The sequence below is a fragment of the Gymnoscopelus microlampas genome, assembly GCF_963454915.1.
Source record: "Gymnoscopelus microlampas genome assembly, chromosome: 10".
Taxonomy (NCBI): domain Eukaryota; kingdom Metazoa; phylum Chordata; class Actinopteri; order Myctophiformes; family Myctophidae; genus Gymnoscopelus; species Gymnoscopelus microlampas.
Genome location: NC_139947.1, coordinates 3,106,133 through 3,133,288, shown reverse-complemented (window position 1 = coordinate 3,133,288; position 27,156 = coordinate 3,106,133). Strand labels below are relative to the sequence as shown.

At 40.6% G+C, this 27,156-nt stretch overlaps 1 protein-coding gene across 1 annotated transcript in view; it reads left to right on the top strand.

Annotated features, from left to right (window-relative positions):
• Positions 1-5,757: 5,757 nt before the first annotated feature.
• Positions 5,758-27,156, top strand: part of LOC311054410 (uncharacterized protein) — a 120,638-nt gene continuing 99,239 nt past the window's right edge. The window contains exons 1-2 of the mRNA XM_084070364.1: positions 5,758-5,802; positions 6,375-6,473. Coding sequence (XP_083926490.1) covers positions 6,404-6,473 — 70 coding nt within the window. The 5' untranslated portion in view covers positions 5,758-5,802; positions 6,375-6,403. The remainder of the gene's footprint in view (positions 5,803-6,374; positions 6,474-27,156) is intronic.

Genomic DNA, 27,156 nt, shown 5'->3' with positions numbered 1-27,156 from the left:
AGGACTGACTGTTCACACTGTTATTTGCAAGTGAATCAGATCAGATTTGTGTATTCAAAAACAACCGATGTACAAGTTCACAACGCGTCACATTGTGAACTTGTATATCGGCTATTTTCGGCAAGGCAAGGCCCGGGACACCGTTGTACAACAAAGTATAAATCCGTCAGAATGTCCAGACTGAGACACATCTTTAGAAATCAGATTTGAATCACATTTCAAACAAGAATCAGTTTCCATGTGGTTTTATGCTGTTCAGACCTGATCAAATAAATCTAGTTCCAATCTGTATAGGACAACAATGTGATTTGGGCTGCCAGTCTGAACAGGGCCTTTTAGTGAGCAGAGAGACCAAGGATGGAGAACACAGAACAGCTTCATTACGTTGAAGGAAGTGATGTTGTATAGAAAGCTCATCTTCCAGATGGTTCCATGGTTCCTTGCCTCTACAACACATACAGGTTGTTGCCTCTGTTGTCCTTCTGAGCAAAGAGAACTGCCAATGGGGAGTTGTGGGCATTTAAGGGTTCCTTAATTGATTTGCTGCCACAAAGTACCAATTGGCTGCAGCAATAAGTTAACGTTTCACTTCTGCCACCCCACCTAGCTCCAGCTGGTGGCGCTGTTTGTCTGGATGTCCTTAAGATAAATTACTGGACATAATGTAATAATACTAGTTTACTCTTAGACTGGAACAGACCTTTCCAATTATGCAAATTAAGGCTGTGTTTCATTCAAGTCAAAGTAAACAGAGTGGGTGCTGCTATTGTGCATGTTTATTTAATTTAATCGGTGACACCTGTACATGGTGTAACATTACACAACTATTTATGTCAATATTCAGGCAGAAGAGAAGTGCTGAGGACACATCTTTTGGTCAGACAGAGGAATGTCAGTCCTCAGAAATATCATAACAATGTGTGGAATCTGTATTTAAGCTGCCCCAACATCCAGATCATCATAAATATCATAACAATGTGTATGTATTCTTGTAGAATCTGTATTTAAGCTGCCCCAACATCCAGATCATCATACATATCATTACAATGTGTATGTATTCTGTAGAATCTGTATTTAAGCTGCCCCAACCCCAACATCCAGATCGATGTCAGACTCCCCTTGCCTTCCAAGGCAACAGGACCCTGTCCACCTTTTCTTCTTCACTTTTCCCTCTCTATTCTTTACTCTCATTTTCTCATTATAATATTTCCCATTATTATATTACATAAGTATTGTCATATTATTGTCATCTTTTGTATTGAAACAATCTCCTAAAAATGCATATTAGTATGAACTCATTCATTCTCTCACAGAGGAAATGTTTTTTCCTCTATAATAACTAGCAACTGAAGCTGTCAAAATATGTAGACAATTACATATGTTTGGTACTTGTTTTTGATAAGTTCAACATTTGAATTAAGAATATAATAACCACACTTTGCGTCTATATAAATCATACATATTTTTGAGATATGTGATTTTTTTTATTTATATAACATTCATGTTATTCAAAAGAAAGTGGAAGGCAGTCCCTCCATCCATCCATCCATCCGTCCTTTACTCAGTTACACACCTCCTCCTCCAGGTGGCGAAAGGCAACAGTGCCTGGATCTTTTTGCTGCTCATGCGTTGACCCGGAAGTAAATGCGTGTTAGCTTCAGCTGTAAATTAGAGAGCCAAACAAACAGCAGAGAGTGAACGTGATAGCTCAGAGTAAGTTTGTGTTATATTACAAGTTTGCAGTGAGCAAACCTTTGTGTAACTTTTGTCTGAGGTTGTCTTTGTACGACAGTCGCAGTCTGTGTAAAGTTGTGAAAACGGAGGAACTTTACACACGAAGTTTAAAGACTGTTTGTTTTGTGGGCTAACGCTAATGCTAAGCTAGCTTAAAGTACGGTCTAGAGTCCGTCCATTACAAGTGAACAGACGTTTTCTAGTAAGAGTTGGACGTTTTGAGGGTCAGTCTGTCGTTTTCAACCTGAAGACACAAAGAGGACAACCCAGATAGAGCTTTGAGCAACCAGGGCTTCACCCAAGTTCCTCTGGCAACGTGGGATGAGATTGAGAAGACCTACAACCAACTACCAATTACAATCTCCCATATTCGAATACTGGGCCCTGATTGGTCACACACGTCTTCTGGAGCAGGAAATGGATTCTCTATGGAACGGTGCCAGACCAAAATCGCAGAGTGCAATTTGTTTTTTGCACTCGCAGATTCGTCTGGTCCCAGGCTAGTCCCTAGTGCCCATTTATCCAGGTGCCCACCACATGTCCCTAGGGCCCAGATGGTTTTGATGCCCAGTTGTCTTGGTGCCCACCTCTCCATTGATTGATTGCTTGAATACTTATTTAGAAGGTTGCAGAGAAAAAGCACATGGAAGTACAGTTTACAATACAAGGTCAACAAAAATAAATAAATGGTTAAGACTTTTACAGGGGCCAGTTTGGAATTGCAGCCTCCTGAAGGTATTTTTTAAGGGCAGTTTTGAAAGTGAGTAGGGTTTTACACTCCTTCACTACTTTTGGTAGGGCATTTTTGTTGAATAGCAGGAGAATGGGCTCAACCCATTGTTTGTGCCAAATCTGGGTTGGACATGATCAGTGGAGCTGCCTCCACTGGTGTTGTGATTGTGGACTTCATTTACGTTTTTGAAATACTATGACAGGTACATGGGTAACCCCAATGGTGTGGTGTATCTTGTAGACCAGGCCCATTGCAAGTTGCTGTACTCTGTCCTCAACCCTGAGCCATCCCACCCTAGCAAATTGAGCAGGGGTTAGTCCAGGTGCCCAGTCATCCCAAAAATATGATGCCCAGATGTCCCTAGTGCCCACCTGTCTTGTTGTGTCTGTGTGCGTGTGTGTTTGTTGTTTTCTCACACTTATCGTGTGACGATCCGTGGTTCGGCGGTTCGAATCCCGGCTCCCCCTGTCCACATGTCAAAGTGTCCAGTGGGCAAGACACTGAACCCTACATTGCCTCCAATGAGTCGGTCGGCACTAGCTTGCCACCATTGTGTGAATGTGGGAAGTGAGGATGCTAGCGTTGACTGTTTGCCGCTGCACCTCCCAATGTATGAATGAATGAACCATTGTAAAGCACTTTGAGTAAGTTTGAGTACTTAGAAAAGAACCATAAAAATGCAATTCATTATTATTATTAATTGAGCAGCCCTACTTTGATCACTCCTACCACAGAGGTCAAATAAAGGCGGATTATGTATTATGAATCGGTATCGTTATTTTTAGCTCATCAGTACGGTTTATGAGGTATTCAGAGTTGAACTGATCACTCTCAGCGCGGCATTTGCGAAATCAGAAATACTTTCATCTCTGACTTTCAAGTCTTGTAGTGTGAGAGTCTGTCAGACTTTAAGCTTTTAAAAGCATTTTTAAAGTATTGTAGCGTTAAAAAAGAAAATACATTATAAAACTATTTTTAAACCACATTTAAAACTGAGATTGTAATCGAGGCAATATATGTCTCTATTATAGTGGATTAAATCTTTTACACCATATGTCAGCACTTTGCAATAGTTTAATTTGATTAAATATGAGGTTGATGAATGATAACTAAATGTTTTATTCTATTGGTGATTTCCACAGAGCACCACAGGGAGAGATCTACGCTATCAAGAGAGATGGCCTCCAAAAGATCATTAACATGGTCAGAGGAACAGCGAGAGATGGACCAGAGACATGGACTGTTTGATGCAATGATGCAACCTGTATTAAAGTTGTACAGGATAGGTATGTAGATACTATGTACTGTTTTATTTACAACCTGTTGTACAGGATAGACCTATGTAGATACTATGTACAGTTTTATTTACAACCTGTAGTAACGTTGTACAGGATAGGTATGTAGATATTATGTACTGTTTTATTTACAACCTGTAGTAAAGTTGTACAGGATAGATATGTATTACAGGTAGTAAAACTTACAGTAACTGTCTTATAACAAAGATATAACTTGTCTCTTTTACTCTGCTATTATTTTAGAACAAAGAAAGTGAAGTTACAGCTAAATAATGAAGAGTTGTATTGATTGATTGATTGATTGATTGATTGATTACTTTATTAAAAAGATTGTTAACTGTACATGTTTGCTAAAAGGATAACACAAAAAGCTCCGGGGGGCTTGTTTCCATTGTGGTATATTGTACTCAACTCATCAGTAAGAAATAACATACATACATTACATAACGGTAAAAGGCAAAAGCTCCAGAAGCAGAAAAATAAATATTTACAGAAAAAGTGGGCAAGTTGGTAGGGGTAGGAATCTGTAGTTACCATTATTATTATTCAATGTCTCTCAAAGCGTGGGCTGCTTTATTAACTTTAATAACTGGAGACTCATTAATGTCCTTTTTCAATTGCTTCATTTCAGACCAGTGTGTGGAGTCCAGACTGCAGGTGAAGATGAACTCTACAGACTCGGCCAGGGACATTTCTATTAAACAGGAGGAACCTGAAGACCACCCACACCTCAGTAAGTTTCATGTGTTCTCTGTTTCTTTTTCTTTCTTTTCCTGTTCTGTTGTAGAACTGCCATAATATCTCATACAATACAATAACCATGGCAAACAAAATAGAATTGACTGACAATGATAAAATACTGATATGTATAGTCATTCAAATATCTCTAAACATGTGTTTTTTAACATTGTTTATTGTGTCACCTTTATGTTTACAATTGTTTATTGTGTATTGTGTCTCCCTGAACGCGTGCATATGTCAACAAGTGCCACGGCAAAGAGCCGTCTCGTGTCCAGTGTACAATTTGTAAAGGCTATGCACTGAAAATGGTCCTTTTCTGACCCCTGACCTCACTAGACGGCCCACCACTTATCAAAATACACCTCTCCCGCTTAGAGGAGAGTGTGGCATTGTAGAGGGGGTCTCCCTGAACGCGTGGATATGTCACAAGTGCCACGGCAAAGAGCAGTCTCGTGTCCAACGTCTAATTTGTAAAGGCTATGCACTCCAGTTAACAGCATTTATCCATTTAGATACATTCTTAATATTAATATTATAAACAGTTAAAAACAGTTTGTATTACACATAAACATACTTTGTGTTAACTTGTCTAGCTTCTTTTAAATGCATAATTTATAGTTTAAATGTGCAATTGAATAGTTTTTCAATGGCTTTTTTTAACTCTAGAGTGTACTCTTATTCTGAGATCGTCCACCGGAAGTGTTATTGCTGCTTAAATTATTGCTCCCACGGAACCAGTGTTGCCAGATGTGCGATAATTATCGTATTTGTACAATAATTTTACCCTCTGTATGATGTACGATCAATAATTCAAAAAATGCCCAAATGTACGATAAGTTCGCCATATTGCAAACATTTTGTGAATTTACTAAATTCCCTGGCTGCTGATTTGGGATCTGGTTTGGCTTTTCAAAATAAGTCAGTAAATCTGACCCTAGATCTGTACTTAGAGGCATTAAAAACACCGGTTGTGTCTTTCTAGTCCAGTTTCAGGCTTGTATTTGTAAGGTCCAGGGAGTTGCCTACATCGACGCTGCAAATGTGATGCGTTTTTATCTCACAGGAGTCTCAAACAATGTTGTTTCTTGAATAAATACGCAATTCTTTCGTGAAATTACATATTTACACCTGTGATTTATCTTTTTTGGCTGTGTACGACAGTTTTCTTTCAAACACGATAATTTTAAGGCTCTGGTACGATAATTTAAAATTTTCCATCTGGCAATACTGCACGGAACACAGCTTGTTGTGAACGAGAGAGCCAAACAAACAGCAGAGAGTGAACGTGATACAGAGAAGGTTTGTGTTATATTATACGTTTGTAGTGAACAAACCTTTGTGTAACTTGTGTCTGAGATTGTCTTTGTACGACAGTCAGTGTAAAGTTGTGAAAACTGGAGGAATTTCAAGTACAGTCTAGAGTCCGTCCATTACAAGTGAACAGACGTTTTCTAGTGAAAGGTTAACTTAAACCAGTTGGACGTTTTGAGGGTCAGTCTGTCGTTTTCAACCTGAAGACACAAAGAGGACAACCCAGATAGAGCTTTAAGCAACCAGGGTTTCACTCAAAGTTCCTCTGGCAACGTGGGATGAGATTGAGAAGACAGTGAGTGAAATACCACGTTAACCTGCTGCTAAACCTGACCCTGTGGCGGTCGGAGTACTGAGTGGCGTCCAGGAACATAATATATCATAATATTATTATTCATAATCAAAGTGCTCTCTGAAAAAGAAACTTGATTAATTAAAGTGATTAACACAATAAGTTATTCCTTCTCTCATGTCTGTTATTTGTTGAAGTTGATTGAAAGAGGACGTTCTGTTCTGAATGAATCCTAATCTCCTCTGGGATTTTAATTGTGTCATTCCAGACTCTGTGGAGTCCAGACAGCAGGTGCAGATGAACTCTCCAGATCCAGCCAGACCCGTTTCAATGAAACAGGAGGAACCTGAAGACCAGCCAGACCACAGTAAGTCTCTCTTTTCCAGCTTCATGGTGTTTAATTGTCACATACAAGATTTGCTAGCTGTACTATTCTCAGGGGAATGATTGTGCTTCAACAGTGTGGAACCAGACAAAATGAAATGTGACTTAAAGGTAATAGTAGTAACAAATTGGTCATATTGTCTTGTGGCGCACATGTAACGTTTGATCTGCGTTGTGGATTAATGAAGTTCCAGACCACTTCTCTCTTTGCTGATAGTTTATTCTGGCGAGAATACTCAAAAGTCTCTGGTCAGTCACTTCTTTTGGTGTAACATCCAAGCCTCAGCATGTCTACACCAGAATTAACAATGTGACCAAAAGTAGTTTGTTGTAAACAACAAAAACAAAATGACTCAAATGTACAAAGCATCACTACGTCATGTAGGTACATTTAGCATGTTTAGGACAACCAGTATTCATCACAGTATCACAGTAAACATGCATACTCTCCAAATATAGTGAACTGAGGAACACATCTTACCTTGGGCAAATCTCATTTAGACTGGCACCGCTCTAACATGAGTTTGGGGTTTTAAGGATCGCTCATCCGTACTTATGAACATACGTTGTAGCTTGGGGATGTAATTGGCGAGATTTCTACCCTAACAAATCAATGTCGTTATCTTTGCATTCAAGGTTCATATGTTAGATAGTTGGGCTTAGGTGTCTGCAAATTATTGTTATACTCCACTAGGTCTCCAGTTATTAAAGTCCTTATTAACTTGCTTCATTTCAGACCAGTGTGTGGAGTCCAGACTGCAGGTGAAGATGAACTCTCCAGACTCCAGGGACATTTCTATTAAACAGGAGGAACCTGAAGACCATCCACACCTCAGTAAGTTTCATGTGCTCTCTTTCTTTCATATTTTCTGTTCTGTTGTAGAGCTGTTACAATAATAACACAGATCTTCAATGGGCTTTTTCCTCAGCTTTGAGGTTTAACCACTTGATTCCTAGCATCCCTATTCTGGGGGAAACATTCACTGAAATTAACGGATCTACAAGATCTCTAGCTTGTAGATCAGCTATTTTTGCGAACGCAGCGGAAGGCGCAAGTGGAGCTTACTATGAAACCGTGCTCGCGTTGTGTGTGTGTGTGTGTGTGTGTCCGTCTGTCTGTCTGTGTGCAGTATTGTGTGCACTGCCTGTGTGCAGCCAAGTACATTTCCAATATAGACGTACCATACATCAAATGAAAGGTCTTTGAAAACTGAACACACCTGTCAAGGTTGCGTTTAATCCCGCCCCTTCCCCCGGAAGCCACGCCCCGGAGAAGGCTCCTATAAACTCCCCATTGAAACCCCATGTTAAATGAAAAGTGCCCGAATCGCTCCGAAACTTTTTCTACCCCCCCCTAAGTGGGGGTCTACGAACAAACACTTCGGGCTCGGATTTTGGCTCCGCCCCCCGGAAGTAAACAGGCACTTCAAACACTTTGTTGAATTGTCCAAAAACATTCAATGATTTATTTTTGTGAATTTGTATTTTTCTAAGATGCTCCTTTTAACGCAGATTTTTGGGGGTTTTTATGGGGCCAGGCTTCCAGCATGGACCCATATTGTTATTCGCATTATTCCATTTCTTCTTCTTCTTCTTCTTCTTCTGCCGTTTTTGCCAGTTCTGGCTGAACCGTGCAGTCACTTTTTATTAAACTCGGCCATATGATAGATGGTCATGAAAAACGATCAAAAAATAAATCTCACAATCTTTCGTCAAAAGGTGGCGCTATAGCACTCAGTTGAAAATGACAACTTTGAACAGGTACAACTCATGCCCTGTTTCACCTACAGCCATGAAACTTCGATGCACACATGCGTCTCCTCATGCTGAACAACTTTCACACTCTGACTTTTGACCTCTGACCTTTAGATCTCCCACCATTTTGAATTATATGAAAAACAGTTAAAACCTATCTCCTCCTGGGATTTTTGAGTAATCTGCACAAAACTTTTTACACATGAACTTTGGACCTATACCAAAAAACGTTTGCAAAATATGTTCCATAAGTGAAAAAATGAAGCTTTAATGAGCCAATGAATATTGCAGTTTTATGACAATTATTCATCTGCCCCTAACACATACATGCAGACTTACCATTCTTTGAAACTTCGCAGAAATGTAAAGGGCCATTCCGAATATCACTGAAACCAATCTTACTCCAATTGGTCAAACGGGGGCGCTATAGCAATTTTTTTTAAATGCAAACTTTAAACAGGCAAAAGTCATGCCTCGTTTGGCCGACAGCCATTAGACCTGCTTACACATGTGCCTTGACTAATGAGGAACACATCTATCACGTTGACCAGTAAGCACCGCCCTTAGATTGTCCGCAATCTTGAGCAGTTTGAAAAACACTTAAACCCAGGATTTTTCAGCTATTTGCGTGAAACTGTATGATCTGTGTGATCTCCTTTTTCACAGGTTCTTGTCTGTTGGTGGCTTCTCGCTTAAATGTGTGCCCCACAACCTGAAGGTCACCAGTTCAAGCCTCACTTGGTGCAGACTTTATCTAAGTTGCATTTCACACAACATGACTATCAATGAATACATCTGCAATTGTTAAAGATAACATGAAATACTTAATTGAGTGTTTTTTACATACAGCTGATCTACAATCTCACAACTTTTCAGATAGCAATGAGAGTATGTTTTTTCAATGTATAACATACTTCATTGTGAAAATAGCCGATGTACAATCTGACAACTTTTAATGGTTTGTGAGCTTGTAGATCGGCTACTTTCACTAGTTTTGCTTCTGAGGAGATGTACAATTTCTTAATTGGTAAATGGTTTGTGAACGAGTGATCTTAGTGTTAGTGAAACAGGGGCTTGGGTCATGACAGAAGGCAAGAGTTTGTGATCCTCAACAGACAATATCAGCCTGGACAAAGCTATAGCACTATAGGTAGTGTTGCAGCTACCTAAGAGTGCCTCACGACCACAAGGTTGCTGGTTCAAGCCTCACTTGATGCACACTCATTTAAGTTGAATTGCAAAAAACATGACTCAATCTATTCCGTTTCCATGTCTGTCTCTTCGATCTATTCCGTTTCTATCTTCAATCTATTCCGTTTCTCTCTCTCTCTCTCTCTCTCTCTCTATCTCTCTCTCTCTCTCTCTCTCTCTCTCTCTCTCTCTCTCTCTCTCTCTCTCTCTCTCTCTCTCTCTCTCTCTCTCTCTCTCTCTCTCTGAGGGTCGGCCATAGCTGAGTGGTTAGTGAGCCCGCCTAGGGAGCCAGAGGCTCTGGTTGCCCCAGGTACGATTCCAGGCGAGGTCAGCAAATGTGTCGATGACATGAAATTTGTCCCTGAGCAAGACTCTTAACCCCTAATTGCTCACAGGCCCTCATGGGAAACAAGACCGCAAGGACTTTCATGAACTGACCTGTTAAAGGAATTATCATTTCTCTTTCTCTCTCCTGGCCCCATATTATCGCTGCTTGCAGCTATATTTTTTAATTATTTTTTTATTGGTTACTTTTTTTTTAATACTTTTTTTGCATTCGCTTCCCGCGTTTGCGCGTCTTACTTGTAGGTAAAGAGATTTGGTGTAGAGGGTACATAGCAAACTGTACCCCATTCAACTAAGTATTAGTTCACTAAGTGTAGTACTATGTATAGAGGTTTTTTTGTGATTTAAATGGGGGAGGGGGGCAGAGCACTCTGGCCGCATTCAGGTGTTTAGACCGATATCTCGTGTTGTGTTTATAGTTACCTAAAGATGGTTGCGTGAGTCCTCGCTCAAAATCGCACTTGCCCGGTCAGGCAACCCGAAAGCAAACTCCACCTGGCCGCAAGTTTTATTTACCTACCACGGGCAGCCGTTAGTCTTAACCCGTGAGGCCGATTGCCATGAAACTTGATACGCGCATTTATGCTTCCTGGAAGATGAACCCCAACATTTGATTGTTCCAATGACCCAATGATCTTCTAGCATCACCATCTGGCAAAATAGTGACTTTTCAGTTTTCACACAGGGTTGGTGCTGCTCGATTATGGCGAAAATAACCACATTATTTTGGTCAATATAGAGATAATCATTATTTAACAGTCATTGTTTGGAGACATACAATGAAATAAAAATATTGTATGTATGTATGTATGTATGTATGTATGTATGTATGTATGTATGTATGTATATATGTATGTATGTATGTATGTATGTATGTATGTATGTATGTATGTATATATTTATTTCTCTTTTTTCCTGCTTCATTATTTCAGATGATTAAACAAATTGGTCGTATTGTCTTGTGGTGCACACATCACCGTGATAAATCTTGAACCGGTTTTGTTTGGTTTAACCTTTCTTGTTGACCAAAGGCTCTCTTTCCATCATCTTGGCTAGATCTGAACTCAATCTCACACTTTGAGATTGACTTTGGGCTTCAGGGAGTGGTGAAAGTACACACATGTAAATTAGCGGGTGCTTACAAGAAAACACAAGACAAAACTAGAGTGCGCAGCAAAACACTTTCATTTATTCATTTTTGTCTCTGCCAGGCTAAAGGCATGTCCGAGGCTATGTTTTGCACATCCAAAGTCTCTTCAGCACACATGCACACACACAAAAATGTTACTGCGTCGAATTACATTAGTAAAAATTACATATCATGTTTTGGTCATGTCTATTGTTCACCCATATCAAAATGATGTAAGTGGTTTAAAAGCTGATCCCAATCAACAGTTCTAATAATAACTACCCTTTCAACAGCAAAACAAACACAAAAAGAACAGTTCCCGATTCAACCACTAGAGGGGGACAGTGACCGACATTTAAAACTGTGGCCAGTAATATACAGCATGTTTTGCGTCCGTGAACAGCTAATCTCGGCACCGCTGCCTTGATCACAGCGAAACTGACTCCCTGGATGCCAGAGCAGAACCTCTGCCCCACATTTTTCACATGGGCCTGTTATAGCGCCACCAGGAGGACGATTTTCACAAAAGTACTCAGTACTGATGAAGTAATTATAACTTACAACTTTGTTTGCGCCACAGAATAGTTTTCAGTGTTTTCCTTTAAAAAGGCAAGCCTTCCTACTCCTCTCCTCACCACCACCTATAGGGGCACCAGTGAGTCCATCCTGACTTCAAAGCTTCACCTCCTGGTTCGGCAGCTGCAAGGCAGAAGAGAAACATCGGCTGAACCGGGTGGTGAAGACAGCTGGGAGGATCATTGGTGCCTCTGTTTCGTCCTTGGTGGAGCTCTACACAGAGCGCTATGCACGAAGAGCCACGAGCATAAGGGACCTCCATCACCCTTCCCATGGCCTGTTTGCCCTCCTACCCTCTGGGAAGAGGTACAGTACAGGAGCATTAAGGCTCGAACAAGCAGGATGCAAAATAGCTTCTTCCCGAGTGCAGTAAGGACTGTCAATGAGCGCCCCCTGCCAACCCCCCCCATGCCTACTGACCTAAACTGACCAGAATGTGCTAGACTGGACATGGTGTGTTTTGCACTTTTGAAATGCACACCAGCACTTTACCAAGACTGTGCTGGTAACTCTTTTTTTTTAAAGGATTGCACCATGGCACTTTACCTACTATATGTGCTGTGTTGGTAGCTTTTTTTTTAGATGAATTTGCACGTCATACATATTGGTTTTTTTTATGCTGTTTTTATGTTTGTTATGCTGTTTTTAGTCTGGGTCTTTTATGTATTTAGATAGGCTTGATGTTTTATGTTACACTGCTAGTGACTGAGGGGGAACGATATTTCATTCTCTGTATGTATGTTAGTACATGGAGAAAGTGACAAATAAAGTGATTCTGATATTACCGTCCTATAGTAATAATTCTTGCTGATGAGGTGGGCATATAAGGATGCTTGGCTACAGATATGTTAAAAACAGATGGGCTACTTTCAACTTATTATGTTTACTTTAAATCATTATTATTATTCATCACTAATGATACTGTATAAACCTCATAATCTTTGCAACCGAGATTCATATGTTGGGGAGTTGGTCTTAGGCCATATTGCCTTTACATTCTGCAAATAGTATTGCTATTTTTGACACCACTGGGTCTCCAGTTATAAACTTATTCAATTTCTTCATTTCAGACCAGTGTGTGGAGTCCAGACTGCAGGTGAAGATGAACTCTCCCGTCTCAGCCATGGACATTTCTATTAAACAGAAGGAACCTGAAGACCACCAACTCCTCAGTAAGTTTCATGTGCTCTCTCTTTGTTTTGTTTTCTTGTTTCTTCTTTTATTTCAGCCACAATGTCTCATTTCCACCATACGATAATCATAGCACCAAACATCTTTACAAAGATAACATCCCAATATGTATAACCATCATTATGATACCTCTAATAACAATTATAATAGTTTTAACATTCAAAAGCACATCCTCTTATGTGTGAATCAATGTAAAAAAAGAGAAAAAAAGGAAGCATATAGCTTTAGAGCTTTGACAGGCTTTTTCTCTGCTTCTTGATTTAAGGTTCAACCACTTGAACTCTAGCATCCCTTTTCTGGGTGGAACAATAGTGGGTTAGTAAGTATAGAGGGTCATTTTATCAGATGTGAAAAATACTTCTTTGGCCTACTGGTATTGTACAGACATTTGGCGCTGATCGGTACAGCGGTTTGTCAAGTAAGTTCGTCCCGAACACACAGACAAACATATTCAAAGACTCATAGAACCATTTCTATATTTTAAACTATGACCCAGCGTCATTGGTGGATACGTTTCTGTTTCATGATGTCATGAAGGTAAAGGCATGAGCTGTGATTGGTCTACCTTTGAGGGGAAATGCATAGTTAGTACATAATGTACGTACAGGTGAACCCTGTTCTATACGGACGTTTCATGGTTTATGTATTATTAATCGGTATCGTTTTCTTTAGCTCATTACGGTTTATGAGGTATTCAGTGTTGAACTGATCACTCTCAGCGCAGCTTTTGCGAAACTCAAAAATACTTTTGTCTCTGACCTTCAAGTCTTGTAGTGTAAAAAAGAAAATAAATAAACCACATTTACTGTAAAACTGAGCTTGTAATGTACCGGAGGCATTTTATATGTCTCTATTATAGTGGAGTAAAGCTTTTACACCATATCTCTTCACTCTGCAAGTAAACAATTTATTCTATTGGGGATTTCCACAGAGCACCACAGGGAGAGATCTATGCTATCAAGAGATGCAATGCTGCAACCTGTAGTAAAGTTGTACAGGATGGGTATGTACTGTTTTATTAACAACCTGTAGTAAAGTTGTACAGGATAGGTATGTACTTGTTACGACCCCCTGTCTAGGGTAGGGGAGGTGACATAATAATGGAGGACAAAGTCGCTTTCAAAAATGAATTGATTTTATTTTCCTTTTTTTATGCAGAGATTTCTTTTTGTCCTTTTTTTCACCAGTGCCAAAGAACTTCAGGGTGCCGGTTTACATTTGTAAAAAGGCTAACTGATAAAGAAAATTACCCCCTAACCTAAACCTAACCAAAGAAAAATATACAATTGCTAAACTTTCTTACCTAACTAATGAATAAACATAAACAAATAACGAAGTGGTTAAACCAAATAAAAGGACCAAACACCCCTACAAGGCGAGTGAACAGAGTAATACAATAATGAATGAAAAAGGCAAATATATACAGAATAACTCTTAACTCAAAATAATACTGGGCAAAAAGCAACAGGTCTCACTATAAGGATAACTAAAGATCAAACGAAGTAACTAAAGGTCAAACAAAGCAGCTGAAGGACAAACAAAATAACTGAATGAATCAAAAGTCACTGAAGGACAAACAGAACACAACAGAACAGGCTACATGGGTTCGGGGAGACAGAGGGATTGAATCTCTGCTTGCTCAAATGAGAGCGACCAGTCCCCCTGGTAGTCAGGGCAGAATGAGCTTTTGTAGGTGAGCTTCAGAGAACAGCCAACCCTGGCTAGGGCGGAGACAACAGGGGCGACGAATAAGAGCAGGGGAACAGGGCCAGAGGCTGGACCTGTCAATCTGGACAACCTGAATGCAATCAGCCACTTCACACTCACACCAGCAATCAGCGCCACACCCAGTCGCACAGCATTCACACCAGTCTCCACCTTATAAGGATACAGAAAAGCAACAGTATAACACAAGCCACAAATAATACCACAATATTCCAAAACATCATAATTATACCAAAATAAACCAAATACAAATATATTATAATAAATACAAATACGGCTGGCCGTAACAGTACTGTTTTATTTACAGGTTACTTACAGTATTTACAGGTTACTTACAGTAACTTTCTTATAACAAAGATATAACCTGTCTCTTTTCCTCTGTTATTATTTTAGAATGAAGAAAGTGAAGTTACAGCTAAATAATGAATAGTTTTATTGATTGATTGATTACTTTATTAACAAGATTGTTACTACAGTACATGTAGTTCAGTCAGAAGTTATGATAAGTCATTGTTCAATTGCTTCATTTCAGGTCAGTGTGTGGAGTCCAGACTGCAGGTGAAGATGAACTCTCCAGACTCAGCCAGGGACGTTTCTATTCAACAGGAGGAACCTGAAGACCCCCCACACCTCAGTACGTAGTGTCACTATACAATAATCTTGGCGAATAATATAATGATAAAGAACAGGGAAAACTGTTGTCCTTTGGTAACGGTTGACTGCAGGTGCGGTGGTCTCAAAAATATAGGGGAAAACTGGCAGAACAAGACTCGCTCACTGAAAACTCATTAGAAAATATAATTTATTTATTTTAAATGCTCATCAAGTGCTCTGTGCTCATAGTGAATTAAAAAAGCAAACGTTTCGGTCCTGGGACCTTCGTCAGTGTTAGGTGGATCACAGACAAACATTGCTCATATAGGCCTCTAGATCAGCTCAGCTCAGGTGCTTAGGATCACTACTCAGGGAGGTGTGGACATATCAATGCAGGCAACAAAACTGGGGTCAAACAGTGTTGCAATTGAAAACATGAAATTCATTGTACAGACCATTACATGTATAGCCAAGTTAGCATTTTCTAGGAAAACATTTTTAGCTGGTAGCTGGTCTAGAGTGTGTTTTCGCCACTTTTTAGCTGGTCTTGGTGGTTGACCAGCTTATGCTGGTAGGTTTTGCTGGTTTAAGCTGGTAGCTGGTATTTATGATGAATTTGCTGGTCTAGGCTGTTTAAGCTGGTAGCTGTCTACTTGTTCTGCCATTCATTGGTGGAATGTGGACAGTTCAGAAACCTGCCTATACCAGTGACATCACCAATGGAGATTTCAAGCTAATAGAAACTACAGTCTGTCTACCTGGAAAGTTTGCATGCTGAAGTAGAAGCCATTGTTCTTGCATTAATAATTAACAAATAAAGTTTGACATTTTGTTCTAAATGACCAAACCTGCCTACCAATGATGTCAAAGGTAGGCAGGTTTCTAAACTGTCCACGACCAGTGTTGCAATGCTGAATTGGAACGTGGTTGCACTGTATTTTAATGACGTGAAGCGCACGTCGCTTAACACCTACGCTACAGATCACACAATGGACAATTGATATGCATCTAGACTTATTCCTATGTTAATTCATGCTGGTGTGAGTCGGGAGCCTTTGTAAACTTTGTTGAGGTGTGAATTTAAAGTAGTTATAAATCTATGCATGTGCATGCGCATGCTCCTAGTCGAATAGGTTCATGCACGGCGTGCAAGGCCGTCCTGTGAGCATTGCACCCCTGTCCACGACCCATCAATGAAACACAGAGTGAGTACACATAAATGGTGCCATCTTAAAATGTGTATAGTGAGGACCAATTGAAGATGAGTTGAAAATGAGGTGAAGTGTTTTTTTTAACCTCCTGTTTCAGTTATGAAAAAATTGCATTTGAATGGAAAAGGTGGGGGGCCAACGAGTTGCAAGCTTGTAGATCGGCATTTTTTTCAGCCCTAAAATTGATTATTTGATTGCAATAGAGTATTTTATTTTATGATTGATTAATAAGCTTAATAAGACTTGCATAATGAACTAATAAGGCTTGCATAATAAACGAATAATAGTAGTTCTCTTTTCCAGAAGGTGACATCCCCGTTTCCTGTTCAGTTTTTCATAGCTTCATTTGATTAGGAGAGGGAGATCAGCCCGGCAGGGCCCAGGGCATGTGTGCAGGCACACCATGCGGCAGAAAGGGACAGGGGGGAGAGGGGAGCTTCCCAGGGCCTCCACAGTCATCCATGTTAGAGCGCCCCCTGTTGGTTGACTATATATGACCGATATCACAGTGAAACTTAACCCATTGCCTCCTGTACTTCAAAAAAAAAGAGCTTGTAGATCGGCTATTTTCGTCACAAACGTCCCCACAATCATCCATGTCAGAGCGCCACCTGTTGGATGGTTATATATGACTCATATCACAGTGAAACTTAACCCGTTAGCTCCTGTACTTCCCAAAAAAGAGCTTGTGGATCGGCTTTTTTCGTCGATCGATATGACTAATATCATGGTGAAACTTAACCCATTACCTCCTTTGCTTCCAAAAAAAGAGCTTTTAGATCGGCTATTTTCGTCACACACGTCCCCACAATCATCCATGTCAGAGCGCCCCCTGTTGGATGGTTATATATGACTCATATCACAGTGAAACTTAACCCATTACCTCCTGTGCTTCCAAAAAAAGAGCTTGTGGATCGGCTTTTTTCATCACACACATTTTATACAATGCATCTTCCTTCTACAGCAGGCCCACAACCTGTCGCATTGTGATGTTTTTCAGCTTGTAGATCTGCTATTTTAGGCTACTGTTCACAGACACACCACAAGAGGGACCCCTTGACTGAGAGAGAGAATAGGGCATAGCAGTGGCGGCCATTTTCTGGTTCCACTTCAAAATAGTCAATGCATTTCCAAAAATATTTATATCAATTAATTTAAGCCTAGAATCAAGCCATCCAGGGTCCTGGTGATTCATGACCATAAAACATTTTTTTCTGTGATTTTTATTTATTTTATACTTAATTATATGATATACTAAATTTAATAAATACCCTTTGTTTTGCCGTTTTCAAAAACGTTTTTTCACAGAATCAAACGTTTTATGGTCATGATTCACCAGGACCCTGGATGGCTTGATTCTAGGCTTAAAATAATTGATATCAATATTTTTGGAAATGTCAATGAGAAAAATGCATTGACTATTTTGAAGCGGAACCAGAAAATGACTGCCACTGCTATGCCCTATAGAGCATCGCAGTTCCGCCACTTCCTGGTGCCGGAAGTAAATACTCGATGCATTTTTCCCATTGACTTTTCCAAAAATATTTATATCAATCAATTTAAGCCTAGAATCAAGCTATCCAGGATAGCGGTGAATCATGACCATAAAACCTTTTTTTCTGTGATTTTTTTTTATTTTATATTTAATGATATGATATACTATATTTAATAAATACCCTTTGTTTTGCCGTTTCCATTTTTTTTTTTTCACAGAATCAAACGTTTTATGGTCATGATTCAGCGCTATCCTGGATAGCTTGATTCTAGGCTTAAATTAATTTATATAAATATTTTTGTAAAAGTCAATGGGAAAAATGCATTGAGTATTTACTTCCGGCACCAGGAAGTGGGCGGGAACTGCGACGCTCTATAAGCAGCGACCCCTGTTGCCTCACATGAGATGCAAATCTGTGCCCTGCAGTTGAACAAAGGAGTAGCCAGCCCTGGGGGGGTTGGGGGTTGCCTGCTCTGTTTTCTCTCTCAGCTAGGCCTGTAGTATGGTTTTCTCTCTCAGCTAGACCTGTAGTATGGTTTTCTCTCTCAGCTAGACCTGTTGTATAAACACAATGTTTTGACAGGGACCCCTTGAGAGAGAGAGATGGACCAGGCCCAAACACAGTCTATACAAAGCATTTTCCTTCTACAGAAAATAGCACATCTACAAGCTCACAACATGTCTCATTGTGATGTGTTTTCAGATTGTAGATCTGCTATTTTTGGCTACTGTTCCCCTCAAAATATACTGATGCCAGGGTTCAAGTGTTTACTGTAAATAGTGATGCATGTCGTTCAAGCAGGGACCCCTTTGCTGGAAAAAAAATGGGGGGGGGGGGGGGTCAGCTATATTCTCTGCTCTGTTCTGACCTTAGCTGTCTGTCAGCTACGGGTCTAAGCTACTGTGGAATTAAGGGAATTTAAATGTAGTTGACCCATATAAGAGTGGCCAGCCTGGGGGATGTTGTAGTGATGCATGGGGTTTCAATCAGGGACCCCTTGGGGACCCCTTTGCTGAAAAAAAGGGGGGGGGGGGGAATGCCCTTGTGGATTAGCTATTTTCTCTGCTCTGTTCTGTAGTTTGACCCTTAGCTGTCTGTCAACTAAGGGGTCATTGCTTCAGCTCTCTCTAGGCTAAGGGACTGAGCTTGTAGATAAGCTATTTTCTATACAAGCAGGGACCCCTAATAACAATGAAATGACTTTACTCACCATTGAAATACTGTGATTTTGAGGGAATGTGCAGCGCATTTGCTGGATTCATAAAATATCTATCTATCTATCTATCTATCTATCTATCTATTAGCTGAGAGACAGAGATAAAACACACACACACACACACACACACTTGCATTTTGAGTATCATGGTTGCAATGTTAATTGCTCTGTGCAATATCTACAGTATTGATGGGGGCATCAATAGCTTCATACCAATTGGAGCACCCCTTAATCTCCTATTTGAATTGGCTTGTTGAAATTAAAAGCTGTGAAATGCAGGGACCCATTAAAAAGCTGGGAGTTGAATGAATCAAATTACCAGCTTTTGACATTCCCCCCCACCTCTTCTCCTCTCTTCTCTTCTCCTCTCCCCTTGGGGACCCCACAAAATAATCATATTTGAACTGGGGACCCCCCAATAATAATAACAACAATTAAATGACTTTACTTACCATCTAAATACTGTGATTTTGAGGGAATGTGCAACGCATTTGCTGAAAATTAATCATATTCGCAGCTTTTCACATTTGAACTGGACAACAGATAAATATTGTGAAAATAGCAAATCTACAGGACTCCTTCGCTGAGAGACAGATGAATACAATTGTTGCACAATGTGCACCAAATTAAAGATGAAGATTTGACAAAAAAAAACAATTCCGGAAAAACTGTGGAATTCACGTAATTTCCTGTTATGGTAAAGGGAACATAGGGGATTAAACTTAAAATTACTTTTAACTTTAACCAGTTGTTCAATGTGTGTTTGTGTGTGAAGAATATAATAGATGCAATTAAATGTTGTATTATATTATATAAATGGAGAATAATAATAAAACAGATTGAGGGTATTGACGGCCATCAGTATGATGGCCATTGAGGGCCATCATAAACATATAATACCCATTGTTCTCTGACGTCCAATGGGTGAACCTGAATGACACATAAATACTGCAAGAATTTTCTATTTCTTATCACTTGAAAAAGTCAGCTCCTTAAGACGGATCTGCTGCTGTTTATTGATAAATCTTCTTCCTTAACCTGAAGGTAAGTGCTAAATAGTTCTGTTTTACTGCCTTTTTCTTTTTGTTCTTTCATTCTTATATTGTTTATAATAATAACAAGGACATGACTTTTTATCTTTAGGGTTAGTTTGTTTAGTTTGTTTAACAGTTAAGATGAGACAATGATATAATAATAATAAAAATAACATCACTTTTTTTCTTTTGCTGCAGTGACGATGCCTGCTGAAGTACAGAAACGTGCCAGTGACCCTGACAGACGCATTCTTCAATGCCTACGCTGTAAAAGAGGAATGGACAAGCTTCCTACTCACCTGGCACGTGTTTGTATGAAAACAAACACAGAACAAGAGAGGAAAGAAGAGCTAACAAAGGCCAAAGCATCCAATAAGAAATGGAACCTTGAGGCCCGAACATGGGATTACCGGGATATATGCAAACTTATCACAGACGAAGCATCAAGACATGCTTTGGTAAAGCACCTGAAAAGCAAGGGCTTTTTTGTTAAGGAAGGATACTGTGAAGATACCGTACCTCCTACTTTGCAAACAGCCTCTTTGCATGAAATACCCACCACATCCGCACCAGGAGAGATCATTACTGAAATAGCAGCTATAGTGCCATCAACTTCAGTGGCCGCTGCAGCATTGCCAGGAATCGGCTCAGAAAGTGACCAGAATGTGTCCAGTAGTTGCACCGGAGAAGCAGCAGACAACGATGATGATACTTTGCAAAAGTAAGTTAATTAAGTATGTCTCACACATAGTAATCTCTCAAGAACAGATTCTGCTCTCCGCTTGAATCTGTCGAGGGGGTTCGTCATATCGCGTACGCACTGGCCTACAAGTGGGCGTGCCTTCAGATCAGGAAGCAGGCCGCGCTTTACCCAATCAAATGTAGTGGGCGGGATTTACGTGTGTACCGATCCTTCCCCACTAGAAACAAACCTAAACTCATTTAACAATAGCGTCCTCGGAGCAGACAAAACCACGGAAAGATATTCACATTTTAACTTGCTCTTTCATCATAGAAACAAGTGGGCTTATAACCAAAACGATCCATGTTCTCTGGGAGAAGTGGTGTTAGTGTTCCGTGTAGAAATATTGTTTGTGGGAATGAAAACATAGTCGCACCACCGGAAGTGAAAGGCTAAAGGCAGACCAAAACCCTGGTTTCCTTGCGTACGTGTGCTACGTCAACTTCCTCCCAGAGCCAACTGAGATAGTAAAAAAAACAGCAGAGGGCACTGTTTTTCCTTTTCATTTGGCGATGGGTTCCCAGATTGCACGTAGAGAGCTTGTATATATGCTATTGTTGCTTTAAATCTTTTTGTTTGTTCTAAACTGTTTTTAAACATTTGTTGTTAAAGTGACCCGACAGTCCAGCCAACTCTGAGGACAACTATGGGAGACTCAGGACTGTACAACCGATTTAGTCCAGAGGCCAAACTGATTGCAGGATTCACAATCTATTTGAGGGATACACTGAAGGTCACAAACTTTCAGCATGAGGTAAGCTATTCATAATAATGCATTGTATGTATAATGCACTTTACATTTGTGAGAATCTCTGAGTGCTGATCATAATAATGTGTTAGTTAATCAATATTATCTAATAATATCTTATCTTTCCACCACAGGTTGACAACGTAGCAAGAATGCTGCGATACCTTCAGCCTCAAGGAGAAGAGGTTGACATGGACTTCCTGATCAAACATACAGAAACATCAACCTATTGATGATCTCTTCAAGGCGGGATTAAAAGCTACCACTGTCAACAACTATCTGAAGAGCATGAGCAGATTCCTGAAGCACATACAGAGATCTATTGATGTCTTTTTGCTGAACACTGCGCATGCAATTTACATCTTCAATACGAAGGTGAATTTGTATGGTGCATTGATCAAAGACCTCCAGAAGCCTGAGTATAAAACGATGGCCAAACAACTTTGCCAAAAAAGGTACATTTTTCATTTTTAAGAATTCCATCCATGTTGTCTGCTCATTGTCTGCAATTGTGCGTGTAATTATTCTCCTCATTGTTTTCTTGATTATATTTTTAGACAGGACCTGTTGGAAGCAGGTATTGCAACCGTCCTCCAACTCCAAGCAGTGATTCATGAAAGTCATGGAGACATGCAGAAGCTTTTTAAGAAACTGAAGAATGGAGACCGTCTTAAAGAAGCTGAGATGACAACGTACCGCCGAATCTGTCAAGCCATCCTTCAGATCAAACACATGCAACGACCATCAGTAGTGGAGGGTTTTACAGTGAGTAACATTACTCACAATGTTCACCTTTTCTTGACTTTTCTCATAATAATAATAATAATAGCTATAATAATAATAATAATAATAATAATACTTGTTTTTCAGGTAACAGAGTGGGAAAGGGGGCTGGCCAGCGGCATGTCCTCTGGCAGATGGCTTTTTTCGTGCACGGACCATAAGACTGGAGCAAAACAACTTGCCCCATTTGTCTTAACTGACCCGGACAAAATTGTAAGTCATCAAACTGACTGAAATGGTTCACTGTGAATTCCATTAATATGTCATAACTGCATAACTATATATTAACTTCTGTCATTATTTCTCTGCAGTTGTTGCAAGAATACCTCAAGTCTGTCCGCCCCCATCTCGTCAAACATCTCACTTCAAACAAAGGCAAATTCTTTTTGAACTCGGTTGGAGGAAAAGTGAAAGCTACAAATGACCTGGAGAGACTGCATGCCAGTTACAGCTGTGCTGTAAATGTGAACAGCCAGTTGGTCCGACAGGCTTTTCAGACCGAATATGATGGTTGTCTGACCAATGCACAGAAAGCTGGTGTAGAACATTATTTGTCACACAATGGAGACACGGCGAGAAACCACTACAGAATGAAAGAGAGGAAACAACTTATAGACACTGCAAAACTCATCAGTAGGTTCACAGGGTAAGTGTATACATTTTTTTGCATCTGGAATACATACATTTCAACTATACTACTGTAACGGAGGCATTTGTCACTCAGTGTTTAACCTTGAAACATTCTGTAATTTGCAGTGATGTCTATGGACTTGAAGATGATGAGCAAGATGATGAGGAAGATGATGAGGCCAACACTATCACTTCCGAACCAATGAAAGTCAGAGAACAAGCTAAGGAACAAAAAAGCTACGATGACCTTGTCAAGGAATTCCCAGTAACACTGGATGGCGGGCCACCACCCAAAAAGATTAGATTTGAGGCTGGATTCCATGACAAGGAGATGACGAAAAAGTGTTATGACCATTGGCGGTTTACACAGCGATGCCTACGGCAAAAATATATCTTGAGTGAGTGTAAACACTTTCTAATAAAAAAAAACACTTTTTCAACTCAGAAACATGAAACAAAACAACAACTGACTAAAACACTATATTTTTTACAGGCCAACTGACCAGACGTCGGCCAACTGTTGAGTGGGTGAACAAATGCATCCAAAAAGAGAACTGGAAGACCAATCACCCCAAGGCAAAAATCATAGTGGAAATGTGGAAACCAGCCAACAGGCCAGAGGCAGAAAAAGACCCAAACATCATTGGCATGGTTAAGTCCCAGGACTGGCCAGGTGTGGTCATCATTCCAGGAACAGGGGAAAAAGGCGAAGGTATGTAGAGGTCTTCTGAGCACAGTAAACTCATAACATGCTGATGATAAAATCCAGGACAAGCTTATTAATGTCATTTATTTTTCTCTATAGGTGTTGCTGCTTCCACAACATTTTCCAAGGGCGACATCCTCTGTGACTTTCACGGGGGGATCGGTCAAACCATGAGGGCAAGCATAAGTTGGCAGAGACAGTGCAAGGCGACATGGGCTATGTCTTATTTTTCAATTCTGTTGATGGAAAACAGAGGTGTATTGATGCCACGGCTGACGCCTGCAAGTGTCATCCAGACATGAATACATTTGGGAGAAAGATAAACCATTCTAGGTTACGCTATAATGTGAAGCCGGTCGCTTGCCAGATGATACTGGATGAGAACACTGATAAAGTGACAGACGTCATCCTGTTCAAGGCCATCAGAGACATAAACGCCCATGAGGAAATATTGTTCGATTATGGCGTGAACAGAAAATCCAACAATGGAGAAGAGATGGACCTAGAATGGTTGGATGAGTGATACACTTGCTGATCCCCTGTCGAAGACCTATGTTTCAGTGTTTATATTTTTTTCAGTGGCAGAGACTATGCCTTTTACAGACACATGTTTTTGCATTTTAATACAATGGTGACTTTTAAATGTTACTGTCATTTTATGATTGTACAGTTTTCTTATATTGATACAATAAAGCTGAGTTGATTCAAACGTAACACCTTGTCTTTGAGTTTTGGCCAGAAAGGCACACAGAAGGACTGTCAAGTAGTCAAGCAGTACTGACAAGTAAACCGATAAATATTATGAAAATAGCAGATCTACAGGACTCCTTAGCTTAGAGACAGATGAATAAAATTGTTCTCAATGTGCACCAATTTAAAGCTTTTTAGTGCAGATTTCACAGAAACAAAAAATCAATACCCAGCCAGCACGCCCATATGGGTCCCATATGGGTTCAAGGTGGGCTAAACCATATGGGCCCCATGTCGGCATGTTAGCGGGATCCACTTGGGTCCCAACTGGGATGCCCATGTGGGCTTTAGGTGGGTTCTACCTGGGCCCCACGTGGGCCCCAACTAGGCAAGTCTATATGGGACCGAGGTGGGTCCCAACTGGGATGCCCATGTGGGCTTTAGGTAGGTTCTACCTGGGCCCCAACTAGGCAAATCTATATGGGACCGAGGTGGGTCCCAACTGGGATGCCCATGTGGGCTTTAGGTGTGTTATACCTGGGCCCCACGTGGGCCCCAACTAGGCAAGTCTATATGGGACCGAGGTGGGTCCCAACTGGGATGCCCATGTGGGCTTTAGGTGGGTTCTACCTGGGCCCCACGTGGGCCCCAACTAGGCAAGTCTATATGGGACCGAGGTGGGTCCCAACTGGGATGCCCATGTGAGCTTGTAGATCGGTTTATTAGTCAGGGATCCTTTTAATGGTTACCAGTTAAACGGTTAACAGTTAAACAGTTAACCTGCCATGGCCATCTCTAATAAATAAAAACAAATACTTAAACTTTAAAATACAATGTAATGTCCAATCTGTATGGTAGAGTATGTTCATACAATATAACTTATACTATATATATATAATTGGGGTGGTTGCATTTTGTCTCCCTACTCTTCCATTGAGACATTTCGAATGTGTCAAAGGTCATGTCTCACCTAGACACAGGATCTGACACAAATTCTGACCTGATGGTCAAGATTGAAATCATCCCCTGAGCAGGCAGGCTTAATCTTAATGGGAAAATATGTCAGCACTTGTGCAGGAAACTGTGTTAAAATCTGGGGTAGAAGAGGAAGATATAGTACAACTTAAAATGGGGTTGAATATTTTGTCCGTCTTTGTGAGCTTGTAGATTGGCTATTTTTGGCCTTAGCGTGGTAAAACAAAAAACAAAAACAAATGTCTCTGTTTACACATTATTCGATTTATAGTGAGTGAGTGGGTGCGCGCGTGTGTGTTCCAACCCATGCCCAGTTAGCCCATATGTACATGCCAGTTAGCCGACATGTATACCACGTGGGAATCACATGGGCTTGCCCACTTCAAACCCATGCCAGTTAGCCCATATGCAGACCACATGGGAACCTCATGGGCGTGCCCACTTCCAACCCATGCCGATTAGCCCACATGCAGACCACGTGGGAACCACATGGGCTTGCCCACTTCCATCCCACGCCTAGTTAGCCCACATGCAGCCCACGTGGGAACCACATGGGCTTGCCCACTTCCATCCCACACCAGTTAGCCCACATGCAGACCACGTGGGAGCCACATGGGCTTGCCCACTTCCATCCCACTCCCAGTTAGCCCATATGCAGACCATGCGGGAACCACATGGGCTTGCCCACTTCCATCCCACGCCCAGTTAGCCCATATGCAGACCATGTGGGCCCGGCATGGGCTTGCCCAGTTCAAGCCCATTCTGGCCGATCTACATGGTCACAGCTTTTTTTCTGTTCTGGCCCCACAGTGGTGGAATGAACTCCCCACTGATGTCAGGACAGCAGAGTCACTGACAATCTTTCACCACAGGCTGAAAACCCACCTCTTCAGGAAACACTATCCTGACCTTTCCTCTTAGCCTTGCCTACTTGTTCATTTGATTTTCCTATTTGTCTCATCTGTTTAAGAAAGTAGGTAGCTGATATATTGCACTTTTACCTTAGCGCGAGGTATACTCTTAGTTGCTTGTTTTAGAAGAGAATGCACTTAAGACTTCTGGTTAGTAGTTTTCTTGCCTACCTATGTTGAATGCACTTATTGTAAGTCGCTTTGGATAAAAGTGTCTGCTAAATTACTGTAATGTAATGTCTCCAGTTATTAAAGTCCTTATTCACTTGCTTCATTTCAGACCAGTGTGTGGAGTCCAGACTGCAGGTGAAGATGAACTCTCCAGACTCAGCAAGGGCTATCTCTATTAAACAGGAGGAACCTGACCCACACCTCAGTGCGTATCTTTACTTTACGATAATCTTGGCAGAAAATATCATGACAATAATAAGATTCAGATATTATAGGACCACAATGGAAACAAGTCCCCAGGACTTTTTGTGCCTTTTAGCCTAAATGCTTTACTGTACCGCCGTGCTTTTTACATTGTTTGACTAATGAAGTAATCAATCAATCAAGAAACATCCATAGCCATCATTAAATATGTGATACCACAGAGTGGCCGTAGACCAAAGAAGTCCAATCTTAATTACTTCCTGTCAAACTAAAACATAACATGAGATTACATTGGCGGTTATGCAGGTAGCCTTGTGAACCAATTATTCCAGAGCCATGTGACCTATAGGGCAGGAGTATCTCCCCAGCCATGATGTACAAGTACAACCTCTGGACATGACTCCAGCATGTCACAGGGACTTACCCAAATCCAACCCTTGAGTCTTTGGTATGACTCGGCAAGGGTATTGAACCCGGACCTCCCAATATCAGGGCGGACTCTCTGACCATTTTCTTTTTTTGTTTTTACTTTCTTTTTATTCTTTTTCGTTTGTAGAACAGGCAGGTCATTTTGGGCATCACCGTTACATTACATTAGTACATTTCAAGTATCATTAACACTCATTATGTTGTGGGCTATTCA